Source organism: Carettochelys insculpta, chromosome 3 (genome assembly GCF_033958435.1).
Source record: "Carettochelys insculpta isolate YL-2023 chromosome 3, ASM3395843v1, whole genome shotgun sequence".
NCBI lineage: Eukaryota > Metazoa > Chordata > Testudines > Carettochelyidae > Carettochelys > Carettochelys insculpta.
Genome location: NC_134139.1, coordinates 202,821,601 through 202,847,253, shown reverse-complemented (window position 1 = coordinate 202,847,253; position 25,653 = coordinate 202,821,601). Strand labels below are relative to the sequence as shown.

At 51.2% G+C, this 25,653-nt stretch overlaps 1 protein-coding gene across 5 annotated transcripts in view; it reads right to left on the bottom strand.

The window, feature by feature from the left end:
* ADCY3 (adenylate cyclase 3) overlaps nt 1–19,636 on the bottom strand; it is a 98,406-nt gene extending 78,770 nt beyond the window's left edge. For 2 of the 5 annotated variants that reach the window (XM_074991438.1, XM_074991440.1), the window contains exon 1: nt 17,217–19,636. In XM_074991438.1, the coding sequence (XP_074847539.1) occupies nt 17,217–17,891 (675 nt within the window). In that variant the 5' untranslated portion in view covers nt 17,892–19,636. Of the gene's footprint in view, nt 1–2,099; nt 2,229–17,216 lie in introns of those variants that run through there. The other 3 variants (XM_074991437.1, XM_074991441.1, XM_074991442.1) reach the window with 3 other exon arrangements.
* Between the last annotated feature and the right edge of the window lie 6,017 nt (nt 19,637–25,653).

Below are 25,653 nucleotides of genomic sequence, written 5' to 3'. Positions count from 1 at the left end.
TTCTGTGGGCTCACTTCTCCTCTGCTAGCTGTTTGATCCTCATCTCACCCTTCTGAATATGAATACGTAGAAAGTTTGTGAACATCCTGCAGTAAGCACGTGTCGCATTACAAACCACTGCGTGTGCGCCGTTCTTAAAATAGGGGTTAGAAAAAGTACGGTTTGGGGTTATCTATTAAGGGCCATCTCGTATCCACGTGCACCGTGGCTCTTGAATTACTGAGTTTTGTACTGAATTTTAAAAAATGGGTCTTCTTGCTATTTTGGTTGACGAACCTGATCTAGAGCAATGGGGAGTCATCTCCAGCGGGTCGCAGGAATCTTCACTTTGCGGAAGAGGTGGAGAGCCACAAACACCGGCACGTCAACATGAACCACACGTCCCGAGCGGACACATCGCCACGTTAAAACAACGCTTGGCTCCTGACCGTCGGCACATCTGCTCAGGAGAGACCCACGAATGGACTAACCGCGGGGCCGCAGGTTAGGAGGGAGGGGCATAGGCAAAGCTAGGAGTGACCAGCACAGGACTGGAATGGTGGAGGCACTGGCAGAGCAGTGTGCAGGGAGCCTGGGGCTGGATTAGCAGGGGCTGCAGGTCAGGACTGAAGGCCACCGCCAGAGTTGGCGGAGGGAGGGATGGCTCGGCGGTTTGAGCATTGGCCTGCTAAAGCCAGGGTTGAGAGCTCAATCCCTGAGGAGGCCATTTAGGGATTGGGGCAAATAGACATCAGGGAGGGTGCTTAGCCCTGCCAAGAAGGCAGGGGACTGGACTAGGTGACCTCCCAAGGCCTCTTCCAGCTCTAGGAGATGCGTATCTCAACCATATCTTCACTACTGCAGTGCTTCAGCACATCTTAATGACACAAATACCATCACCACCCACCCCTACTCCCGCAGAGAGGAACGGTTGCATCTGTTTATCACCACTGCATCCCCTATCCCTCCAGAGCTAGGACACAGACAAGGAGGATGAGTCCTGTCAAGGACCAGCAATGGGGATGTTCATGTTGAAGTGATGGTACCTGCCCCTGGCCTTCTCTTCACCACAGCACGAAAGCAAACGCTCAGTGCAGGGCAGCCAGGATTCTCAGGAAACCAAGCTGCTCTCTCACGCCGCCGGCCCACCCCTCACGCATCATCCCCCTCACTGGAACTCCCACGGCTGTCTCACAAATTCTGAGCAATGACTGTCAAGCCAATGGAATTAGCACAGTGACTTAAACAGCCCTAGGCCAGTCGCCTGCCCCCATCAGCCACTAATGTCAGCCCCGTAGTGCAACACTGTCCCAGAGGGACACAGGAGAATTCCTGCTTGAGCCAGGGGCCGGCAATTATCCACCTCACTCGTCTTTGCTAGCGTCGCTGCACCTTCCAGCATTATTCGGGGATGTGCCTGGCCCTCTTCTGCAATGCTCTGAGCTTTGCCTCTGCCTGGAAAAACAGCATTGTGAGAGCCCAGCCCTCTCCAGCTGCTGGGACCCTGGGGAAGAAGGGAAGCCCCCAGGCTCTTTGCTGCTCCAAAGAGAAATCCACCCACACTTGCAACATGCAGCTCTCACAGCAGGTCACAGGGGAGGGGGAGTCCCAGCAAATTCCCTCCAGCACCTTCTAGAGCGCAGCCTTGCAGATTCCCTCTCCCGCCCTCCAAAAGTTCCAGTGGGTCCCTATTTGTGTCAGGAGCCAGAGCTCATCTCAACCTCCCTGGACTTTCTTTGGATCCAGATACTGACCCCTTATGGCACTCCAGCAGCACATGGGAGCCAGAGATGGGGGCTGAGCAATGAGATTCCCCCCGGGCGGAGACTGATGTGCTGGGTCCCATGCTGCCTCCCCTCACAGCCAGGGAATACTGGAACAGGAGGTGGAAGAGGCAGTGTTCCAGACCAACTACCCTGAGCTGAACAACACGCCAGCGTCGGCCGAGAGATGCTCTGATGTCACCCTCCCTGCCTCCACGGTGCCCAGAATCTGTAGGACACGAGGCCACCTCTGCCCCCGGCCCCTCAGGCTGCCCCTCTAATGCTGTGCTTCCTGAGAGATGCCGCACAGAACGCAGCCTCCACAATGGACACCCCATCCATTCATTCAGCACCAACCTCCTCTGCGTCCCTCCACAGCAACACCGTCACTAGAGCAGGAACCGTCTCCTGAGCAGCACCTGCCTCGCAGTGCAGCCGCCTCCCTCCCCAGCAGAGAGGCTTCGAACAAATTTCGGAACATCTACCTTCTCCCGCTACCTCTACCTTCTCCCGCTACCTCTGTTATTTATTGCTGTAGACCTCAGGGCTGTAACCAGCTCAGAGGCCAAAGGCCAACAGCCTATTAACACACACTCTGGCAAACCTCAGCTTTCAGAGCAGAGATCATTAACTCGGAAGTGTGGTTCTGCTCCACAGAGTACGTAAAAGTAGCCCCCGGTTCACTCCCCAGATCCTCTTTCCCATGTGCCTCCAGCAGTCTTGGGTGACCACGGTAAGTCTTTACTGCTTTCTCCTCCCCCTTACCGCTGCACAGAGAGTGACCTGGTGCCTGCTCCTTCAGACACAGCGACAGAATTGCTTATTTTGTTTGGATCAGTTACACCCCTTCAAACACACGGACGACACAGCCGTCAGCAAGGGCTTTATCACCAGAGAGCGACTGTGGTTTTGTCTAGACCCAGGGTGCTTTTCTTTAACACATCTAACTGGCACATGCCTGGCACAGACAAGATGCTAAGTCACAGCTCCATGGTGGGACTCTGAAAACGTAGCTGCTCACGTGACCTAACACAACACTTTTTATCCAAGCCTAGGAAAAGCTTGAGGGCATAATTTAACCAGCAGAGCCTTTATGGTAGGTGATGACGCAGGAGAAGTGAAAAAAACACCCAGCTCGGCTCTCAGATCCCAGGGGGAATGGGAAGAACTTGTTGTTTGGGAATAACACTGCCTTACTTTTAAGGGAGCTCATTTTATCTAGAGTCACTGACACAAAATAAACAGTGAATACCATACAGGTGATCCGATGGTACGTGGGAAAAATTGAGACTGCTTTTTTGCTGCAGGGGAAAGGACACAGTTGCCGATGCAAGAGAAAGCCCCTAACATCAGAATGGTTCAAATAATACTGGAACACCCAGTCCTCTGGGTGCCCTAGCAGCATCTCTGCAGAGTCACTTTTCAGAGCAGAGCTGCACTTCAGTAATAAAATCCCACCACAAAAACAAAACTCCTATGGTGGGAAAAGGCAATGTATCTTTCCAGTCCGGCAAACAGCTCCTACTGAAGGGATAAGTGAAATACAATAAACTCTTTCATATCTGGCAGCCCGAGGGCTGGGAGGTTGCTGGATATTCAAATCATCTGGATAATGGAGAGGTACAAGGGAAGTTACAGCTCTTCAGGCAGATCTGCAGAATGAACGACGAGCGAAATGTCCAGACCCTGGTATTCGGCATAATGGATGGTTCGAATAGGAGAGGCAGACCCCACAGAGAATGGGTGGATGATACAGTAGATTGGTGCGGAGCTAGTCTATAGAAACTAAGCCACTCTGCACTGGACAGGAAAGAAGGAAGGAAATCAGGTGAAGGAGGAATCAGATATCAGCGGGCTCTGAGCCCCTAACTGATGATGATGATACCTAGCAATGCATAACACTAGAGAAAAACAAGATTAGATATTAAAAAACAAACATGTACGCAGAGTACTTTATTTCCCAACAACAGTCGCATTGTACACTGTAAACTTCGACTGTATTTGTTATATTTATTTGTATTTACTTTCACTACACTGCACTTATGGACAAGATAACTAAAATGTACGTATGGTCAAAATGCTGGGTATTTGAGAGTTCTGGATAATAGAATGCTAGACAGGAAAGAGTTTTCGGTAGCAGGGAGAAGGCTAGAAAGGTTTCATCTCTGAAGCTTTGAACTTATTCACATTGGAAGTCATAATCCCAAAGAGACATACAAAATGATGGGCTCTAAATTAGCTGTCACCACTCCAAGAAAGAGACCTTTGAGTCATTGTGGATAGTGCTTAGAAAACATCTGCTCAGTGTGCAGCTGCAGTCAAAAATAAAAAAAGGAAAAAAAAAGAAAAAAGCTAACGTTGTTAGGAACCTTTAAGAAAGATAATAATAAGGTACAGAAAGATAATAAAACAGACAATATCATAATGTCACTATATGAATACACAGTACACCCACACCTTGAATACTGCATGCAGTTCTGGTGCCCAACCTCAAAAAAAAAAAAAGTGGAGAAAATCCAGAGAGAAGCAGGAAAATGATTAGGGGGGTGGAGCCACTTCGTTATAAAGAGAGGTTAAAAAAAAGACGGGACTATTTGCTTTGGAAAAGAGATAACTAAGGCAGGGGGTATGACAGAAATCTAGAACATCATGATTGGCGTGGAGAAAGTGAACAAGGAAGTGTGATTTACCACTTCACATAACAAACAAGCTTTGGTTCATCCAGGGAAATTTACAGGCAGCAGGTTTGACATAAACAAAAGGAAGTACAGGTTGAAGTTCTGTAATCCGGCATCCTCAGCACCAGTCAGTCCTGACAAAGAAAATTCGCCAGACCACAGGAGGTCAATATTGTCCAGCACATTACCAACACTCCCACTGCTTACTGGGCCCTTAGAAAACATGTAGGGGTAAATTACAGCAAGTAAGAGCACAGAACACAGACAGCCAGGACTGGGGGCTGTAAACAACTTTACGGGACCACCGGAAATTTGGTCACACCCATGATGAGAGATCATTTGGCTACCTACAATCATGCCAGATTATGGACAGTGCTGGGCAAGAGAGGGCCAGATTAGAAAGGTTCAATCTGTAGTTCTTTACACAATGCACAACCTGTGGAACTCATTGGCAGGGGATGTTGATGATTTATAGCCAAGATGAGTGGAGCTGTTGGGGGGTGGGGGAGAGAGGAAGGAGCTCACGGCAACCCTCCCCCACGTCTCAGGTCTGGGAAAACCCCATCACCACGGCACAGTAGGGACAGATGCCACAGAGCCTCCAGAAATGTGGGGCTTGGGGCAGCCACCCTACTTCATCCTGTGGATGGGACCCTATGCCTCTAGCTGCCAGAAACCAGGAGTGCACAGTAGTGGATGGATCACTCAGTAATTACCCTTGTTCGTTCCCATGGAAGCATCTGGCCCTGGCTGCTGTCAGAAGACAGGACACAGGGCTGGAATGACTATGGAGCTGACCTAGTCTGGCTGTTCTTATGTTAGGCTCTTACTCATTTTTAAACATTGCTTTACACACCCCATTCGATGAGCCCAGCTGCCCTTTTAACAGCCGCTTATGGGCCAACAGCCGCTTGTGTTCGATTATAAAAGTTAACCTGGGACTAGTGAGCAGCTCCTGATCTAACATAGAGTCAAAAGTGTTGCACAGAGCCACAGACGTCTGCTCACTAGGCAGTCCAGCCCACTAAGAGGAAGGAGACATTTAAAAGTTATCCTCTCCTTCAGCTCCCCCACAAAAGCTGAGCCCTGCACCTTTCACTTGGCAGCCTGCCCTAATCTTTGTCCATTACCCTGTCCCTGGGGCGTAGGGATATTTGTGTGCTGTGGTCCCTTGGGCACAGGGATATCATGTCTGTGGTGGTGATCAGGTCTTAGCTCTAGGTGCTGGCATACAGTTAATGAATGCAGCCAGTCAGTACAGGGAGTTGTACAGTCAGGCTGGTGGTGGTTGGAGCACAGGGCTATGAGCACCCAAGTCCTCACCCCACCACATCCCACTTGATCACTCCATGCCTCAGTCTTCCCACCCATAAGCCACCTGTTTCCTTTCCAGGGGCTCTGTGAGGATTAAAGAGCTGGTGTTTGTCAAGCCCCATAGAAATGTTGAGTATTATTAGATGTCTTTAGCTTTACAAGGCAGCCCCAGAGATTAAAGCACAAGTGGCCAATTAATCAAGACAGCAGATTTGACACATGCTCCCTTCCCGCCTTCTCTCAGAAGGGCAGCAGACTTGCAACACTGGCTGTCTCTCTCCACCCCGCCCTGCAATGGCTGGTCTCTCTCCCTTCTGGAAAGGGAAACACCTGGCATCCCCCTCCAGCCGGGAGGGGAAAGGAGCAGGTCACAAAACCCAAATGCTCATGGCTACCCAGGCTAGAAGGGACCGCTGGGATTTGAAATAGAAGTCTGGGTGGGGCAAACAGGGTGCTTAAAGACGGTGGCTTCCCTTCTCCTCCCAGCCTGGGACCAGGGACTTAGCCCCCCTCCCACACACACTCAGGACAAGCAGGTCAATTCCACCCTTGGCAGGGGGGCCCAAGGTCTAATTCTTTTCCTGCCCTTCCACCAGGGAGAAAGGAAAATGGATGATCCTGGACAAATCTAGAGGGTCCACCCCCATGGCTCTGGCAACTGCTCCCGGATCTTCCCTGGGCAGGAGAGGAAAGCACAGCGTTAGAAACCCCTAGACCAGGTGTGTCCAACCTGCGGCCCACGCGCCGCATGCAGCCCTGGACAGCTAGTAATGCGACCCCACAAGATCGTAAACTTTTAACATTATTACATGATTTATATACATTAACTATATTATATATTTTATACGCGGCCCAAGACAATTCCTCTTCACTCAGTGCAACCCTGGCAAGCCAAAAGGTTGTACACCCATGCCCTAGACACAGGGAAGGGATAGCTCAATGGTTTGAGCATTGGCCTAATAAACCCGGGGTTTGTGAGCTTCATCCTCGAGGAGGCCATTTAGGGACTGGGGCAAACAGATGTCAGGGATGGTTCTTGGTCCTGCCAAGCAGGCAGGGGACTGGACTAGATGACCTCCCAAGGTCCCTGCCAGCTCTAGGAGATGTGTATCCCCAATTTCTTATTGTAGGCACCACTCACCAAGACAGAGGCAAAGACCCTTTCCTCCTGGCTCAGTGGTGGCTAATGCACAGCCTTTCAGATCACAGCTCTCGCACGAGGGACAGAGTAACCTCAGCTGGGTGCTGTCCACCAGACCATCCTTTCTGCCATAGATATCGCGTCAGTCCCAAACCAGCTCTCTTGGGCTGTGCCAACCCCCCTCTGCACTTGTTGGCATTCCCAAGGTCTGGTCCACATACTATCACCCTGACAGCACTCTGGGTGCATCTACACCAGAGGTCCACAACCTGTGTGCCACAGCACACTGGTGTGCCGTGAGAACTGTCCAAGTGTGCCAGGAAATGTCATCGATTCTCCTCCACTGTGGCTCTTCACTGCCTGAGTCGCAGCTGGTGCCAGGTTCGCCAACTGCCACCCTCTCCACCTGGGCTTTGCAGAGCTACCATGAGGGGAAATGCCAAACCCCACAGAAGCCCATTCGTGCTGGGGGACAGCTGAAATGCTGCTTCCTGTCCTGAGCAAGTTGGTGTGCCCTGTTACTAAAGAGGCTGGGAACCACTGGTCCACATTGCCTTGTAAACCCTCGGTCCGACTCAGGTTTGAGCCCAAACCCCTCTGCTGACCCAACACAAAGCAGTCTGATTCAGGGAAGGAGTCAGGACCCAGGTCCCTGTGGGGCTGAGTCCAACTCCCGCTGTGACTCCGGTCCAAACCCTGTTGTTTTACTGTCTGTGTAGCACAATATGGATGCCCCAGCATGGCTGTGAGACCTGGGTCCAGGCTGTGCCACGCTGTGTGGATGCTCAAGTGCAGGCTGGGAAACCACTCAAGTGGAAACAAGTTGGTGGCCCACAGGCCTGGGTTTACGATGCTGTTTCGATGCCTCTCAGTCGCCCTAGTCAGGACTGGGGCCTTGTGCTGCAATCAAGGCAAAGGGCAGATGTCTGGGCCAACTCCCGGAGCTGTGCTGAAGGGCAGCTGGCAGCCAGCAAGGAGCAGAACTCCCTCTTTTCCTCCCAGAGGGAGCCAATCTGCTCTAAAGCCAGCAAGACCCCACAGGAGCAGCAGCTCACCTGAACAGGTACACAGAGTCAGCTTCTCCACCCATAATGCCCAGGAATGGCTGCACAGTACAGTCACGCTGACAGGAGAAGATGGGGGACTCCCAGTGAACAGGCACCTCCCTCAGCAGGAACTCTTCAGAGGCAGTGAGAGAAAGTTCGGGGGAAGGGGCAGGACTTTCCAAGCACCAGCCACTTGCTATTTTAAACCCCCGCCCATTGTCATGACAACAAATTGTTCTGTCTGCTCCGAAGGCCCTGTGGTGTTTTGCAAGCACCAGGGCTGAGCAAAATCCACCTCTCCAAGGGGGCGTCTAACAGCTGAACCCAGCCTAGTCATGAGTGGCTGCAGAGAGAGGCCTAGGATGGGCTTGGCTGGTGGAAATCTTTTCAGGCCATCTTAGCAAGATGGAACTCACCCCTCTCCGGTCCCCGAGGCTCATTTCCACCTGCCAACTTCGCCTCTGCTCTTGGGTTTCTGTGCTTTGGCTCACCACTATGGAACTACGACTTGCCTCAGCCGAGGACCTGAGGTTTAGCCTCCTCTGTGTTGACTCCTCTCCAATCATGCATGCAAAATGTCCATTGCAAACCTAGCACTTGAGACGGCCTTTCCCACCACAGGTACTGCCTGACATACCCAGGGACCAGGGTGGAACCACGTTTTCCCCTTTCCCGTTTACAGAAATAAGCTGAGCCAAAGCACAGAACTTTTGCTACCCTGGAGCAAGGTTAGAACAAAATAAATCAACCCCCACTTATTTTTAACACACGGAAAATCTCATAATTTGAGCCTCAGGGTTGTGTTTGAAGGGGGCTGCTCTATACCAAGCGTCCCAGAGGAGAGCAGCATTTCTAACCCACCTCTTGATCACACCAAAGAGGAACGTGAGAATAGACCTTAAAGCGAGTGGCCGTCCTTCTGATGGACTTCAAATCTGCTTACTCTGCACTAGACTCCAGACTCAGACCACCAAAGAGTCGTTCCTGTTGCTCGCTGCTGACTCGGGCTGGATTTAAACTTGGGACCAAAGACAATGACCTTCTGCCAAGGAGCTCCTGGCGGAAAGCAGGGAGAAGCACTACACTGAGGGGGGAAGCAGAAGTAGCCCTAGTGCTAGAGACAGAAGCCACCAGGGCAGTGGTTCCCAGCCAGGGGTCCATGGACCCCTGGGGGCCCATAAGGGTGTATTACAGGGGGTCTATGGGGGAAAAATAAATTAAAATGATCTGGAAAATAAGTTTTAAATAAATTGCAAAGTTACAATCCATTATTATTTTTAAATTAAATTATCTTCCAATAATGTTATTAATTGCTGTCCAAAAATCTGCTATTGGGGTTTCCTTTTTTATTGAATGAAGTATACACAGGGGATAGAATTGTCTTTGATGGGGGTCCATCTGGTGAGCCCGCTCTAGTGAAAGGGTTGGGAGCCACTGACCTGGAGAAAGAAGGTTATGCTCCAGGCCTACCCCCAGTGGAAGGGTTTTAGGACACCATTCGCTGAATCCTTGCTAACACCTTTAATTCAGTCCCAGCCACCTTGCCGCACTGCCTGTGGCTTGGGAGGCAGGAAATTCCCTGCAGGCGCTGCCCTGGGCTTCACTTACTTATCGCTAAATGCACACAATTAGCTAGCGCCGGCTCTAAAGAGAGAGACTAAAACACAAACAATCCCCAAGCTGAGAGACGGTGCAGGCGGAGAAACAGAGACAGGGTTAATAGCCTCCCAGGTTTGATTGTCACCACTGCGCTGTGAGAACGGAGCAGGCTGCACTAAAGACACATGGCATCAGCCATAATCATAGCGATCCGCCTCCCAGGTGATTGCTGCCTCCAGGGGCCAAAGGGTACAAAGGCCTGATCCTCAGAGGGTGTAAATTGACCTCAGCTGGTACAATGTGGCCACAGAAGGGCTGGTTTACAACGTATGAGGAGCAGTCCTCCAGACTTGGTTTGTTACAGCCCTGTGCTCCACACATTTTATGCTAACCACGGCATCTGAGCCATCCCAAGGCTGTCATCAGACTTGAGAGAGAGTTACCATCCCATCACTACACTGCTCCCTGAACTGCTTTATAATCACCGTCTCCTAGCACCACAGAAGCAACAGATAAAGCCAACATCATCTCTCTGGGCCCAGCAGTTGGGAGGATCCTGAGCTCCACCTGAGAAGCTATCCCTAGTATGAGAGGTAAGTACACAGCTTCACATGGGATTCATCAAGAGACATGGCCAGGAGAGGAGATTGGGAGCAGCACAGAGGGGGTAGATATGGAGGCAGAGATAGATTTATGAAAAGCGTTGCAATTTAGGAGACACCTCTGACTGTAGAAGAAACTGGGAACGCTGTAGAGAGAATGAAGGTGGCGGGGGGATGATCTTAGAAGTGGCATTTGGACTGACTGGAAAGAATGAGGTCATAAAATTTGGGGGTGCCAGGGTGGTATTTATTATTTCTATCAGCACAGCACTCAAAGGACAGGCATCCCACTGCGTCCGGCACTGCACGGAGATATAACATGCAGGCCGGTTCTGCCCAAAGAGCGGACATGCAGCTGCTGGCAAGACTTAATACATTTTGACAGCAGGAAGGAAGAAAAAAAAAAAAAGAAGGCCAAGATTTGCTCTCTTAGTTGCGTACAGCCAGGCATCTAAAGGTCTATATTTAGCCAACTAATGAAGAGGCCTGGGAACTGTGGAGGCTCATCAAGCATGACCCAGGCAGTGCAGACCTCCTGAGTCCACGACCATGTGCCTGAGAAGGGTGATCTCCCTCCATTTAGCTCAATTTTGATGTTGACTCTGAAGCTTAATGGCACTTGTCCCAAAGTCAGCAAGGTTAGTTATGTGGCAGTGGATTATTTCAGCAGAAGCATCCAGCTGTTCTAGGACTGTGAAAGGAGTGTGATTCATGTACTTTCCCTTTTGCCCCCTCCTTTCAATCTGACCAACAGGAAACACAGTTTAGAAGACCTACCCTTCATCCATGGACTAGTCTCTGGGCCTGCCCCTAAAGAATTACCACACACACAAACACACTCAGAGGAGGCAGACAGTTCCGTGCCTGTAATGTGGCGTGGATGAAGGCACAAAGGAGAACTCTGTGGGTCCCTATGTATATCCCAGGAACCTCCCCCCAAAGAGGGTTCAAGGTGTTTTTATGATGAAAGATCTTCTCCCACCCACCCCATCTGGGAAAACTGCCTCATCCAATAGTCTCCGTGAGCTCAAGATTTTGTGAGGTTTGACTCATATTCTCTTTTTTCTCCCCCATTCTTTTTCACTCCCCAGGCTGTCCCAACACCTCCAGGCCACTCTTGGTCACACAACAGCCCAGCCTCCCAGTGACTTCATCCCAGGACAATTCAAAGCCAAGAGAGCTGGAGAGCCTTTGATGTTCTCCTACCCACGGACCTACCCGATTCTCACAATGGCAGCATCTGTATGTCCTTGCAACACCCCTGCGAGGTAAGTCGGAGCTACTATCCCTGCAGTACAGCTGGGAAACTGAGGCACAGAAACTACAGAGTGGTTTGCCCCAAATCACCCAGGGAGTCTGTAGCAGAGCAGAAAGCTGAAATCAGGTCTCCACTTAGTGCGCTAACCACTGGACCATCTGTCCTTACAGTTTTCTTATTGGAACCCAAACTCTGATCCCCTGCTTATGTTCATCGTTCAACAGCCTCTTTTTCAGCTTGATCAGGAGCAGCACTTCTTGGCTTTGCTCTTTCCAGCCCGGATTAGCACTGCTCCAGTGTCACTCTATTAATAGAAACACCCTCCAGGAACCATATAAATGTCTGTAATAATAAAGAGTGTGTTTATTTCTGGACACAATGTCCCTCTTTTCCAGAGTGCAGAGACTCAGGCACACCAGGTTGCCAAGGTTTTTCTGGCCCTGTACACTCTGTACCACACAAACAATTAACACAGAGCACTGAAAGGCTGGTGCTGAGGTGGAGGGCTGGGTTTCAGCGGATGCCACGGAGCAGATCATCCCTTTGCCAGGGATTCACAGAAACGCTTTAGCCAGGGAGTCCCATTGTGAACTTTCAGGCCTGATCTTATCCTGGGGACTTTCTCCATTTCCACTCCCCAAAACCACTGAACCCTTAGCACAGGCAGAGCTGGGCATGTTAGCCAAGGTCTTCATTGGCGCTTTCACCCAGCGATGAGCTAGATCAGTTTTCTCTCCACAACAGCTCACACAGTACTGGTAATCTCCAGGGAACAACCAAGCCTTAGGCCCATATGTTTTCAGCCTCTTGAAGAAGTGGCCAAACCTGTGTATACTGTCCTTACTTACACACACATACTTTTAACCAACAGAAGCTATTTGGTTAAGGTAGCTCTGTTGGACCAGCCATTTTTGACAGGAGAATCGTGCTCATTTGGTAATTACTGTCCTGAAATCTCTTCAGGTCACCGCATCACGAGGCTGGTGACCGCTGGGATGCCCTAACACCGTGGTTCTCAAGTAGGGGTGACTGTATCCAATGGGGTACTTAGACATCTTCCAGAGGGTACAACAACTGATCTAGCTATTTGCCCAGTTTTACAGCAGGCTACATAAAAGGCATTACGGAAGTCGGTACAAATCTCATACAATGACATCTGTTCAGACCGACTGAAGAGCATGCAGCATCAGTCTCCAGACTCCAGAAGTGGTTCAGACAGTGTTTCTCAACCTTTTTTGTATTTTTTAATTAAATACACCGCTTTTAAATATATATATATATACATATAAGTACCCCCAGTACCTACAATTTTCAGACACTTAATTTTTTTTCTACCACTGTAACTATTTCTTTTTTTTTTTTTTTAAACTTCTGAAAACGCTTTTTGAAGACTTGCCTGAATATTGCAGAGCGGTGCTTCTCACTCTTTCCAGGTAAGGGTAATCTTTCAAGAGTCTGATGGGACACGCCAGAGCAAAGTTTCACCTCACTTCTAAAAACTACTTGCTTCCAAAATCAGACCATAAAATAGAAAAGTGTTGCAACACACTATTACTGAGAAATTGCTTTACCTTCTCAAGTGTACCATAAAGTTATAAAATAAATGAACTGGAATACAAAAATATTGTACTTATATCTGGTTGTGTAAAACACAGATCTGTACCATGGATGGAATGCTCCAACTCTCTCTATTTGCACGGACACGTGGGCAAAAGACAGAAACAGAAAGAGGTGGAGCATTTCATCCATCATAGCCCTGTGGAACACGAGATGCAGCCACACTAAAGACACACGCAGAGCTCAACATAACCAGCGCCCCCACAGCTATGATGTAAACAACCCTCCCCAGAGATAAGTGGTGCTTGAGACTCCACTAACCTCAAACAAGATAACATACTGCCTACCGGACAACACAGAGGGAAAATCTTCCCACCAAGCTTAAGAACCCTTCAAAAATCCAGTGCACAGATACCTTACTTATGCAGAATGTCTAAAATACTGTCAGATTCTTCCCCTTCAGAGTCAAACTGGAAATAAAAGCCAGGCAACAGAGGGCCCTCAGGAAAGCTGAGGAGGACAAAAGAGTTAGTAGCTGGCGTGAGAGAGAGAATCCGACTCTGAGAGAGACGTTCTGCTTCACAAAATAGCTCTTGAGAACAAGCAGATGGTTTCTGCTAAGAGGCAAGGAAGGGAATCGGTGTGCGACTTAGGAAGAAAGAAAGGTACAGCAAAATGTATTCATGATACATGACAGCCAGTACCTTATCTGAAATGGCCAGAAATATAAAAAGGACACCTTTGAAGTGTGGGAAGGTTCTAGGATTCATAGTGTAGTTGTGGGGAGAAAGTCTTGTGATGAGGACTATGGACTGAGGTTCCTGAGAGCTGGGTCCCCAGCTCTGCCACAGAATCCTGTGTGCCCTGGGCAAGTAATTTAATCTCACAGATGCTCAATTCTGTAGTTGTAAAACAGGAATAATAACCTATTTTGTCCGTTACGATTGTAGGCTATAGTAAAGTAAGGGACAATCCCTGCTTCTATCAAGGGCTTGAAGTGATAGACCCTGGATCTCAGCCAGAGTCTCTACAGTCTAATAATGAGTATATAGATTTTAATTTGTTTTAATTGCCTGAAGGAGACAGTGTTGGGTTTTTAACCAACACGGTCTGGCCTCCTGAAGCACACCCCCACTACAAGGCCCAACTTATTATTTTGGCTGCACAAATGGCATTCCATACAAATTACTGAGCTGCTTGGCTCGGCAAGTTCCCAAAGTCCAGGCCTCCTCGTTTCTATTGCGAAAGGCAAGCCCAGACACATGATGCATCATTTAACGTCATGCCAATAAAGTTACCGACACCGAGGCAGGAAAGTGCCCTTCCATCGAGTGCATTGGTAGCTTCCGAGATGCCCACTGCTGATTTCTGTTAATGGGATGGGGATTTAGTGAGAGGGATATTGAGGATTTATTATAAAGGAGGTCCCAATTAGTACACACAAATACACATCTCCTAGAACTGGAAGGGACCACAGGAGGTCATCTTGTCCAGTCCCCTGCCCTCTTGGCAGGACCAAGCACTATCCCTGACATCTATTTGCCCCAATCCCTAAATGGCCTCCTCAAGGATTAAACTCGCAACCCTGGGTTTAGCAGGCTAATGCTCAGACCACTGAGCTATAGGTCCAAGGCAGTAAGAGAATCATGAATGCTATTGCTCCAGTGGCCTGGCATGGTGTCTAAAAAAATCTTGGATCAAATTCACTTTCGCATGTAAAAACCCCATCAACTTCCCAGAGGTTCCAGCAGGGATGAACTTAGACCCTGAGGTTAACAGACATCTTTACACCACCTCTGTGCAAGTGTTCCCAAGGCAGTTGTTTGACATACTGTATAACATCTACCACTCGGCAGTGCTGGACTAGTTTGTCAGGCCAATAAAGAACCTGCTGAGTTGAACGGTCGAACATGGAACAGTCTCGTACTACAAGTTTTTTAAAAGGTGGCAACGCCCTCAGCCATAAGCACATTCTTTTGCACCCAGCCTCTGCTCTGCTGCCAAAACATCACTCCCGCCCCTTGGTCCCTCTCACACTCACACACCAGGGCCCGGTCACCCTCTTGGACAACCAGAGAACAGCTGTGTTAAAACATCTGCTGAAAACCTGCAACAAGAGGAGAGAACCCATCAGGTGCAACTCACAACCAAATGCCCCCTTGCAAACAGCTGAGGCCTTTCAAGCACAGGTAAAAGTCCTCCAGGAAAGGACCGTGGGCTCATGAAGGAAGTGTCACGGACATTTGACTCGGCGGTGACTACAGAAACAACAGAGATGCGGATTGCCTGCAAAAGTACTGGGCAGAATTCTTTCCAATACAAAGGTCATGGGCCAGTGGCTGTGCCTGGAGTGAGATCACAAGCCATTACTGTGCTTTGACTTGTATACCGGTGCTAAGGCAAAGCTGTTCTAGCTCACAGAGTTAGGAAATGTGGGCGAGCCGTGGGAGGGTCCTAGTCCTTTCTCCACCACTGATTTGCTGCCTACTCTTGGGCAAGTCATGCAGCTGCTGATTTTCCACCCAGAAAGCAGGCACAATGATACTTACGTATCATTAGGAGCACCACATGAGAAAGACATTACTGAAAGGCAAAATATCACCCTTGATTCCCACACCAGCCAATCCTGATTCATACTTTTGCTCTGGAAGCCTGATCCTGCAGAAGCCAGTGAAAGCAGGATCCAGACCACAGCAATCTCTGCTCTTACAGCAGGGGCTAAAAGCTCACTGTCTGCTAAGAGCCGTGCAAAGCACTACAAAAGGGAAGCCATTACAGTAACAGCAAGTTTCACTAGGTCTGGGAAACCCAGAGTTATATTCTGTGTTTCTGAGTACCATTTCCTGGCACCTTACCTTACAACTACCTGTACACGGAAGTTGGGCCCTCTTTTCACACTGTCTTTGGCTCAATGTCTAGTGAATTTGGGGGCGCCAGTTTCCAGAGGCCCAACCTGAAACCCCTGAAAAGGAGCCTGACTTTCAGATGGTGGATGCACTTGAGAAGATTGCTTCCGTGTGTCTCACCTTTACAGAAACAAGCTGGAGCCACAGCCTGTTCCCGCTGATCTCAAACAGCACAGCACCTAGTGGTACCAGTGTCTGGCCACTGGAATACTGGCAGCCCACTTTCCTCGTGAGAGCATCACCCTTGTGATGGATTAGAAGATGGGCAAGTCCCAGCCATCACAGCAGGTCTGACACAGCTGCTGCCCCCACCCAACTGTGCAAACTCCATCCGCTTTTGAACAATGGTCCTAGGGCATCTCTGCTTATATTTTCTCTCAGCTGGTTTAATACCCCTAGCAGACGTTTAGGAGGTCAAGAGAGAGAGAGATGGCAGGCCAGATTGCCACCGTAACACCCCAAGAAAAAGTAAACGTGCAAAGAAGGCACCACATGGGGAGTGAGGGCCACTGACTCATGCTGTTGAGGGCCACCGACAAACGCGGTGACCTTGGGCAAGTTGCTTCCTTGCCCTGTGCCTCTGTTTCCCCAGATGCAGAATGGGGAGATTGGGATATGGTTGGAGGTCTCTGGATGATCAGCGCTATCCAGATACACAAATGGAGATTGGCATCTCAGACTCTTTCCCTCTGTACCTGACGGCACTGCTAAAATGCCCATCACCACAATGGTTAGGTGCTTGGAGTGTAATGCACAGAGCACAATGAGCAACCAGGAGGTGCTGGGGGAATTGCATGATGCTGCATAGCATAAAATGGCCCTGGCTACTGTTGCCAGTGCCTATTTTTGCTTCAGCAGGAGCTGGGGAACATGAGGAGATTTCTGATCCTCTGAATAGCTGCTGGGAAGCCCCTCTCGAGAGTTGACCTCCCACGGCTCAAGAACCACGCTCTTGGGGCAACTAGCAGCCCCATGGACAGAAATGCTGTCCCCTTATCCCAAACTCAGATGCACGGGGCTGGGGGTACATATAGGTAAAGACCATGGTGTTTAAATGTCCCTAGGAAAGGGAAGAGACCCAAGCCTGACCTGGGATTGCTGGCAAGGCCATTGACATGCACTCTTTGGGACCAAGCTGCCAGTCATGGCTCAACTGAACGTAAGCACAGGCTGCCTCACTACCTCACCTGGGGAGCCTGCGAAATGGGTGACAGGAGCCTTTACTCCTTTTTCCCCATCCCTGAAGGTCAGCAATGTATGAAACATCACCCCAGCCCCACTGCCCCCTGACATCACAGGTCTACCAACCTCCTGTCCATCCCAGGCCCCTTCCCACCGGCCTACCTCCACCTCAAGACCCCAGTTCGCCTCACCTGCCGAAGCAAAGTCATGCCATCGATCGAGTCTTGCTGCTGCTGGGCGATGGTGACCCCCAGCACCAGGGTGTGGATGCCGCAGGAGGTGGCTGAGATGAGCACGATGGGCGTGAGGCGCAGGGGCAGAGTGATGAAGAAGGAGAAGATGAAGAAGGCCTGCCAGCCCACGGTGTCACTGGCCTCATGGAAGTGGGCGAAGTTGAGGCCCAGGTAGCAGAATACCTGGGCGGTGATGAGAATCCAGAGGATGTAGGGCATGAACTTGCGGGAGATGCGGTCTGGCAGGAGCCCGTACTTGCACAGGATGAAGAGCAAGATCTGGGCAGCCAGGCCGACGGAGGCCACCACGATGGTGGCCAGCTTGTCCGCGGTGTAGACCACAGCGCACATGACGACAACGTAGCAGTCAAAGAGGGCTGCAAAGACCACCAGCACCAAGAGGGTCTCGTGGCGCTGCCGGCGGAAGTAAGTCTGGTAGAGGTTCTCCAGGGACTCAGGTGCAAAAGTGAGCCGCATGAAGCGTGGCAGGCAGAGGCACGAGCCCGAGTTCCTGACGGTCACCTCATGGGTCCGGCCCACCCCACGTTCGGGGTCCGAGGGCAGGCTGACCGAGTAGTCGGCAGAGTACTCTGCCGAGTACTCCGGCTCGGTGAAGCCCCTGTTCCCCTGCATTCTGCCTGCCTACTTTTCCCAGCCGACCCTTGGAAAACAGGCACCGTCTACGGCCCACGGTTACGCCAAGGAGCTCAGGCTCCCATTTACCTCAGGGTAACCGGGATGCGAGCATAAGGAGGCAACAGCGATGGCATCTCCCCCTCAAGCCCACATCCTCCCTCACCCCGACCTTCTGATCAGAAACCCCGGCCCAGCCAATGGGGGAACGTGCCAACGGGGGGTGGGGGAGGAATGACTCCACTGCCTCCCCCAGCGCTGCAGCCGTCAGCTGGCTGTTCTGCAACACCCCCTCCCTTCCCACTCACACCCCCTTCCAATGTCACCAAAATGAAATTACATTAAAAAAACCTGGTGAGGCGCCAACAAAGAGAATCACGAGCTGCAACCAGCAACTTCAAGCTCCCTCCAGCCACCCTCCAGTACTAATCCAAACAGCTTCTAGCCTACCAAGGACAGAAACATCTCACGGCCGCCTTAGCGGAGAAGCCGAGAATCTGAGGCGTCTCTCCTCCCTTCCCAATTTATTCCCCCTTTAACTGTCCGTCTCCAGCAACCGTTTGCAATCTGAACCCAGGAAGATGTTCCTCAAAGCAGCGGGGTCTCAAGTCCCCAAATCACACCTGCTCCCCCCTCCGCAGGGGGGCAAAGAGAGGAATAGCGCTGCCTGGCCATGCCATGCACTTTGTGGGTTTCTGAGTCTCATCCAGCTGAGAGCAGGAATGGAGGAAGGTGGGTTAGTATCCAGATGCCTCTAACAAAAAAACAAAGCAAGCGCAGGGGGCACAGGAGGTCAGCCGGGGAGGCAATGATCTGTCAACCCTGCATGCTCCAAACTGTTGCTTTCAGCCCCCTCCTCAATCCAGGCAGTCCTTCGCCCGGCCTGTGCTGGGGAGAAGCCCAGCTCACCATCAGCCCTGACAGCAGGGGGTGCTCCTTGGGTGCTGAAATTACAGCTGGGCTCTGGGAAATGGTCGCCTCCTTCCCCGGGAGAGTGCAGGCGTGGGGAGCTGCTGGCACGCCCAGGACATTCCTAGATTCCAGGCTGCTCTGGCTTCGGCTCGCTCTCGGCCGAGCCCACGTCCAGCCCGGAGGAGAAGAACGTCTCGGTGGCGGAGTCCCAAGCAGAGCGGCGTCTCTTCAGGAGCTGAGCGCCCCTCTCAGCAGGAAGCCTCGCTCAGGGCGGCCCCTCTGCCTCCGGGTTCTCGCCTCATCCATCTTCAGGCTTCCCCGCTCTGCATCCTCCTCCACGCCCAACAGCTGGTGTCTGGGGAAGCAACTGCAGCGCCTGTGCGTTTTCCGCCTCTCCCTTCCCCGGGCTGGGCTGGGCTGGGGCGGTGGCAGGGGGTTGTTCTGGGGACAATTCCCTTCTCCCCCCGGCCGCCCAAGTGGGGCTCTTGCAGGAGCCGGTGCGCAGAGGGGGGCGGGTGGGATCTGCGGGGCACAGACACCCGGCGAAGAAATGACGGGGGGAGGGGCGTCGCTTGCAGTTATTGAAGGGAGAAGAAAATCACCCAAGTGCGCGGCCGGCGGCGCACGTGGGCAGCCCGCCCGCCCGCCGGGGCTGGGCTCGGCTCGGCTCGGCGCTCAGCCCGGCAAACCCCCGCGCGGGGCGGCGCTGCAGCCGGCTGCTGGGCTGGAGCCAACTGCGCCGTGCAGGCGGGGAGCGGGAGGCTGCCGGCAGCGCGGAAGCGGGCGAGGGACCGGCTGCTGCGGGGACAGAGGCGGCTGCGGGTCCGGCTCAGGGGGAGGCGGAGCGGAGCCCGCTCTGCAGCCCCCGCCGGCGGGGCGGGGCGGGGCTCGGCGGCCCCGGGGCGGGTGGAGCGGCAGGGCCTGCGCGCGCCACTCCCGGGGAGGCTGCTGCGGCACCCGGGAATCCCCCGCTGCGTGCGGGCAGCGGCCCCCGCAGCAACGCGCCTGGCCGCCGAGCGGTGGCGGGCGGGAGCTCGGGGCTGCCCGGGTGGAAGAGGGCGGCTGAGCGGGGTTTGCCCCGGTTGCGGGCCGAGGCTGAATGCATGGTGATGTCTGGGGTGGGGGAGAGGAGATGGAAGGCGCTTAGTGGCTGGGGGGCAGTAGGTGAGTGGGGCTTGAAGTAATGGAGTGACCTGGGGGAGAAGCTGGGCTTGGGGTTGTGTGGGGGGCTGCAGGGTTTGGGGGTGGCTTGGGGGAGAAGGTGGGCTTGGAGGCGTGGGTGGGGGCTGCAGAGCACATCAGGTGGCTTAGAGGAGAAGCTGGGTTTGGGGGGTGTTGGGGCTGCATGGTGCCTGAGTGGCTTGGGGGAAAAGCAGGGTTTGGGAGTGTCAGGGGTGCAGGGTGTGTGGGTGACTTGGGAAAGAAGCTGAGTTTGGGGGGGTGTCTGGGGGCTGCAGGGTGCCATGGCTCAGCAGTACTGTCAATACCATGAATCAACCTTATGGAACTACTGTGGATATTATCAAAAATGGTCTGGCCTAGGACAGCGTATGGATGGTTTGTGTCTGCCAGCACAGATTAGAGCTGTAATAGGATAGCTTTAGCTGCGATCCTGTGGTCTATGCTGAATAGAGATACCGAACATCAGTTCTGCAGTCACATCACTTCCCTGTCTTCAGCAGCACAGCAAGCAGGGCCCACCTACCTGACAAGGGGAGCTCCTACTCTGAGATCAAATGATGGTAAAGTCCAGGCTGAGGATGTCCAAGAACGTGCAGTAAAACGCCATGGTCAGCCTGTCAATGCCCAAAGATAAATTGGTGGGCATCAAGCAACAGGCTTTCGAGAACTCTGCCAGAGAGGAAAGACCCTCCAGCCTCACTCCGCAGCACTGAGCAGCCACTGGCAAGGGGTTCCATGCATGGCCCATGAGACACTGCATTTACCTTTGCCCACATGCCACGTTGCCAGATTCTGCTGGTTTTCGTCCTCATAGGTTTTTTTTCCAACCAGAACACCAAACCCGCCAGGTGTGGACGCAGCCCCGAGCAGCCACAGGCAATGGGTTCCATGCATGGCCCATGAGACACTGCATTTACCTTTGCCCACGTGCCACATTGCCAGATTCTGCTGGTTTTCGTCCTCATAGGTTTTTTTCCAACCACAACACCAAACCCGCCAGGTGCGTACACAGCCCCATCTGAGCAGCACAGAGCCTTCAGTGTATTTATCATCACAATACCCTAACTGTCCCCATCCACAACCATCACTGTACTGAGATGAAGGAGGGCCACTCATGCAGCCCACTCACTAGCTGAGGTTGCCCCTCGCTGCCCTAAAGAGTTCGTCTCCCAGGACCTTGCAAGCATTGGTGCTGGTTGGAAGTGGGGAGAAACAGTCGTCCTAGAAAGCCATCATCTTTTCCTGCTTCCAATGGATCAGTAAGAGGAGAGCTGTCCTCTGCCTACAGGCAAGTGATGTGCACTTACATGCCTGCCCCCTCCAGGGCATAGACGAAGCATGAAGGAGCCTGATGTGTAGCCAAACAAAAGGGCCCAGGATCAGAGGGGCTGGAGTTCACCCTCCACCTGAGTGACCCTCTGCAGAGGGATGAGTCCCCAGAACCTGCAGGCAGGCAGTCACTCAATAATGAGTAGGACGTCTTCATCTCACTCCCTATTTGTGAGTCCGTTGGTGGTTGGTCAGCCCAATTCTGGAGCAGCAGGTCTTATCACAGAAGGGGCAGGTGTTGGTAGCTGTTGGAGCAACGCGGGGTAGTTTTTGCTACTCTTTTCTCCTAGCCCCCACCCCACATGGGGAGAGCACAGCGGATCCTAAACAGGGCTGCTCAATTGTGGGTGCAGCAGCTGGACCGTTCTACCACCTCGGTCCTCAAAACGGAATGGATGGTACGTACGTCCACCACCTACGTGCTAGTTCATGACAAACCTTCCTGATTTCACAATCCTGCTCCGGTTGCCATAAGGCTTAAGTTTGAGAGTAGTGCGCAGAGGAAGCTGCCTGTGTGTGTGACTTCTTTTAACATGGGGGGACTGTTGCACTGCAGCCACCACACAATCCGTGATGGATAGAAAGCTCAGGTTTAATGGCACGGGATCCACGACAGTGGGGAGTCTCCTGTCCACTGCAGCCTTCATCCACCTTCACAGCTGCTGTAGCATTACCCTCGCCATCCTCCGCCTGTTCTGCCGTTGGGGACTTTTAGCATTGTTCTTCATCTGGGACAGTTTACATCTCTTAGGCTTTGTCTACACTGGAGCATATAGCAGAGAGGTAGCCGTGTTAGTCTGTATCTTCAAACACAACAGGAAGTCCTGTGGCAGCTTAAAGACTAACATATTTTGTCTTTGCCCACAAAAGCTTATGCTCCAAAATATCTGGTAGTCTATAAGGTGCCACAGGACTTCTAGAGCATATAGTCAATTTTAAGGCACTTAGCTCGATTTTACAATGTGACTTTCACTGCAAATACCATTAGGTTGACTTTCTTGCCTGACTCCTCCCAACCGGTGTAACACCAAGTTCAAATTTAAAAGGTCTAATTAATGTTTGTGTGGAAATAGCCTTCCTTTAATTCAATTTTATTGGCCTCCAGAGGTATCCCACAATGCCCCATTCTGGCCGCTTTCACTTCCGCTGGTCTCCTGGTGCACAGGAAATAGGTAACAGGAAGCACGGGAATTTGATTCATTTTCTTCCTGGCCAGCATGGAGAGCACACATTAGCATCACACCTCAGGAATGATCACATCTGGTCATCATGAGTTCTCAGGGTTCTAGTTCTGATCAGAGGTCTAAGAGTCACAAAAGAGCCCCAGCATGGAGATGAGGGATCCCATTTCTGCGTGGGGTGATGAAATCTGTGTTGAGCAAACTGTGAACCAGCAAAAGAAAGATGGACGTTTATGGGAAGATTTCCCAGGACATGGTAGAGAAAGGATACACCAGGGACGCTCAGCAATGCTGGGTCAAAATCAAGGACCTCATGCAGAATTATCAGAAGGTGAAAGAAGCCAATGGACGATCTGGGCCATCTCCCAAAACATGCCACTTCTACAAGCAGTTCCATGGGATTCTTGGGAAGGAACCAACCATGGACTCCTCAGGAGACACCGCCCAGCTCTCTGGTGAGAGCAGCAAGGGTGAGGAGATGGAGGCCGATAAAGAGGAAGACACCAGTGAAGCAATTCATCAGCTGGCTGAGGAAGCTGATCTTGCCAGCCAGGAGCTCTGTCTGTCTCACCCTGGAGCCAGTCCACACATCAACACTGACTGCTCTGGAGTCCAGCAATGCTGGAGAGGGCTCTTCTGCTGTGTATGTTTTTTTAAACTGCTTCAAGCGGATCGCGGCTGGGTTAGGGCAGAGGTTTACTTCTGTTGGGCATATTTTTTTAAACTGTTACAAGCAGGCTGCAGGTGGGGTGAGGTGGTAGAACAGCTGGTTAATATTTCTGGGGATGGAGTGCTTATCCACTTTGGAGAGCTCCATTAAAGTCTCAGCCAGGTATGCTTATGTTTCACACATTTTTGGGGAAGTCTGACTTACTGCAGCATCCATGATAGCCCACCTTGCCATGCCGTGGCACCATACCACATTCTTGCAAGTTTCCCAGCCCTGTGCCCATAGAGCATGAGCATATTTTCTTTACCACTTTCTCATTCTTAGGAGGCTGATGTCTCTCTTTGCCACCTAGAACACACCTGGGAAGTTTCATGGAAGTTTGTCCCTTTAGCATTACCACACTGCTTCCTGGCCATTTGAATTGCGTAGCTGGAACTGATGAATCTAAGATCCACCTACCAGGCTGTCCACACAGAGGGAGGTTGATGGGAGAAACTCTCCTGTTGACCTCCCTTACTCCTCACGAGAATTACTGTCTAGCCCTGATGGTTCAATTTAGCACATCCCCCATTAGGTCTGCTAAATTGAACCCTCAAAAATCAGCCCTGACTGGATCAATCTTCTGGTAAGTTTAGACATACCTTTAGGCCTGATCTCCTTTAGAAAACTAGGTCGTGTGGCAGGAAGGAAAAGGGAGGACTGTGTGCAAATTTTCTATCCACTGAAGCCCTAAGCACCTGGGAGCCTGCTAACAGCACCTTGCTTTTCTATGCACTTTGGCTAACCAACCTCAGTCCTGATCTACAGCCCTCCCCAGCTTCTGCACTTCTGGTTATCCAGCACAGTTCGGTCGATGCTCCACAGTCCTGACCCACAGCTCTTCCTGTTACCCTGGTCCCAAATAAACCCTGCTTCGCATGTTTACAGGCTGTTATTCCAGGCACAGAGGACAGTCTCTACGTAAAAGAATAAACGCGCACAAATCAGATATCAGAAATGGCAATATACAAAAACCCTTCGGAGAGCACTTCAATCTCCCAGGCCACAAAGTAGCAGACTTAAAAGTAGCTATCCTACAGCAAAGAAATTTCAGGACCAGACTCCAAAGAGAAATTTCTGAGCTACAATTCATCTGCAAATTCAAGGCCCTCATCTCAGGCTTAAACAAAGACTGCGAATGGCTGGCTAAATACAAAAGCAGCTTCCCCTCCCTTGGTGTTCACACCTCCAGATCAACTGCTGGTAGTAAGCCTCATCCTCGCTGACTGAGCTAACCTTGTTATCCCCACCCTTGCTCTGGCTTATTTATACCTGGCCCTGCAGATTTCCATGCCCAGCATCTGATGAAATGAGTCTGTGCTCAGGAAAGCTCATGTTCAAAACTTTTCCGTTAGTCTATAATGTGCCACAGGACCCTTCGTTGCTGTTACAGATCCAGACTAACACGGCTACCCCTCCAATACTTTCCCTGCTTTGAAGCCCTAGTGGTGGGCAGGCCAAATTATAAGGCTTGTGGACCATTTCTTGCCCATCCCTGTTTTACTGTTAGCTTTAAACATGATCTCCCAAGGCTTGCCAGAATCCACTGCAGCAACTTAGTCTCTTCACATGACTCTTCATGGCGAACTGCTCCAGAACAAGCAAGTCCCCTTCCATGGCCTTTACATGTGGCGCAATGGTAAAGTAACAGTACAGACATGGGTCAGAAACATGCTGGATTCTCCAGATTTGGTGCTCACAGCTGCATAGGGGCAGAGAAGACATTTCTACCTGTTAATTACCAGTGACAATATTCCGTTTTGGGGGAACGAAATACATCTCTGGCTATGGCTACACTAGCCCCATCCTTTTGAAAGAGGGATCCTAATGAGACATGTCGGGCTATGCTAATGACATGCTGCATAGTCATTGAAGCACCTCATTAGCATATTCCTGAAGTGTCTCATTAGCATCTCCCTTTTCAAAGCAGGGGGCTAGCGTAGTCATAACTTCTAAGTCCTGCAATAAAAAGCAGCCTGACAGAGACATACCATGTCCCTAGCCAGGATTTTCTGAAGTTCCTCTTCTCTCAATAAAGAAAAGGAGAATTTTACCACCGTCTTCAATAGGAATTGACAGGCCCATGCCACTTGGTTTTGAGCTTGAGTATTATCTTCGCAGAAAGGGTCTGATCACAGTCACTGGCCTGAAAATGATTTCTGAGCAATCGTTATTCAGTATGTTACATCTTAAGGCTCTCTTGGTGACAATGGGTTGGAGATATTCTGGGTTTAGTTTCTTAGAAAAAGTCCCGAGTGTGTTACAGAGAAAGGGGAATAACTCCTGCTAAAAGGCGGGCCCTGATGCAACTTTCATCTGCATAACACTATTGTGGTTTTCAGCAAAACACTGTAATTGGTTTCACACTAATGGGCCTGAGGCATCAGATCCATAAATCTGCCTGTTCTCAACCAGGCTGCAGTAATGGGAAGTGAATGTGGCAGATGTA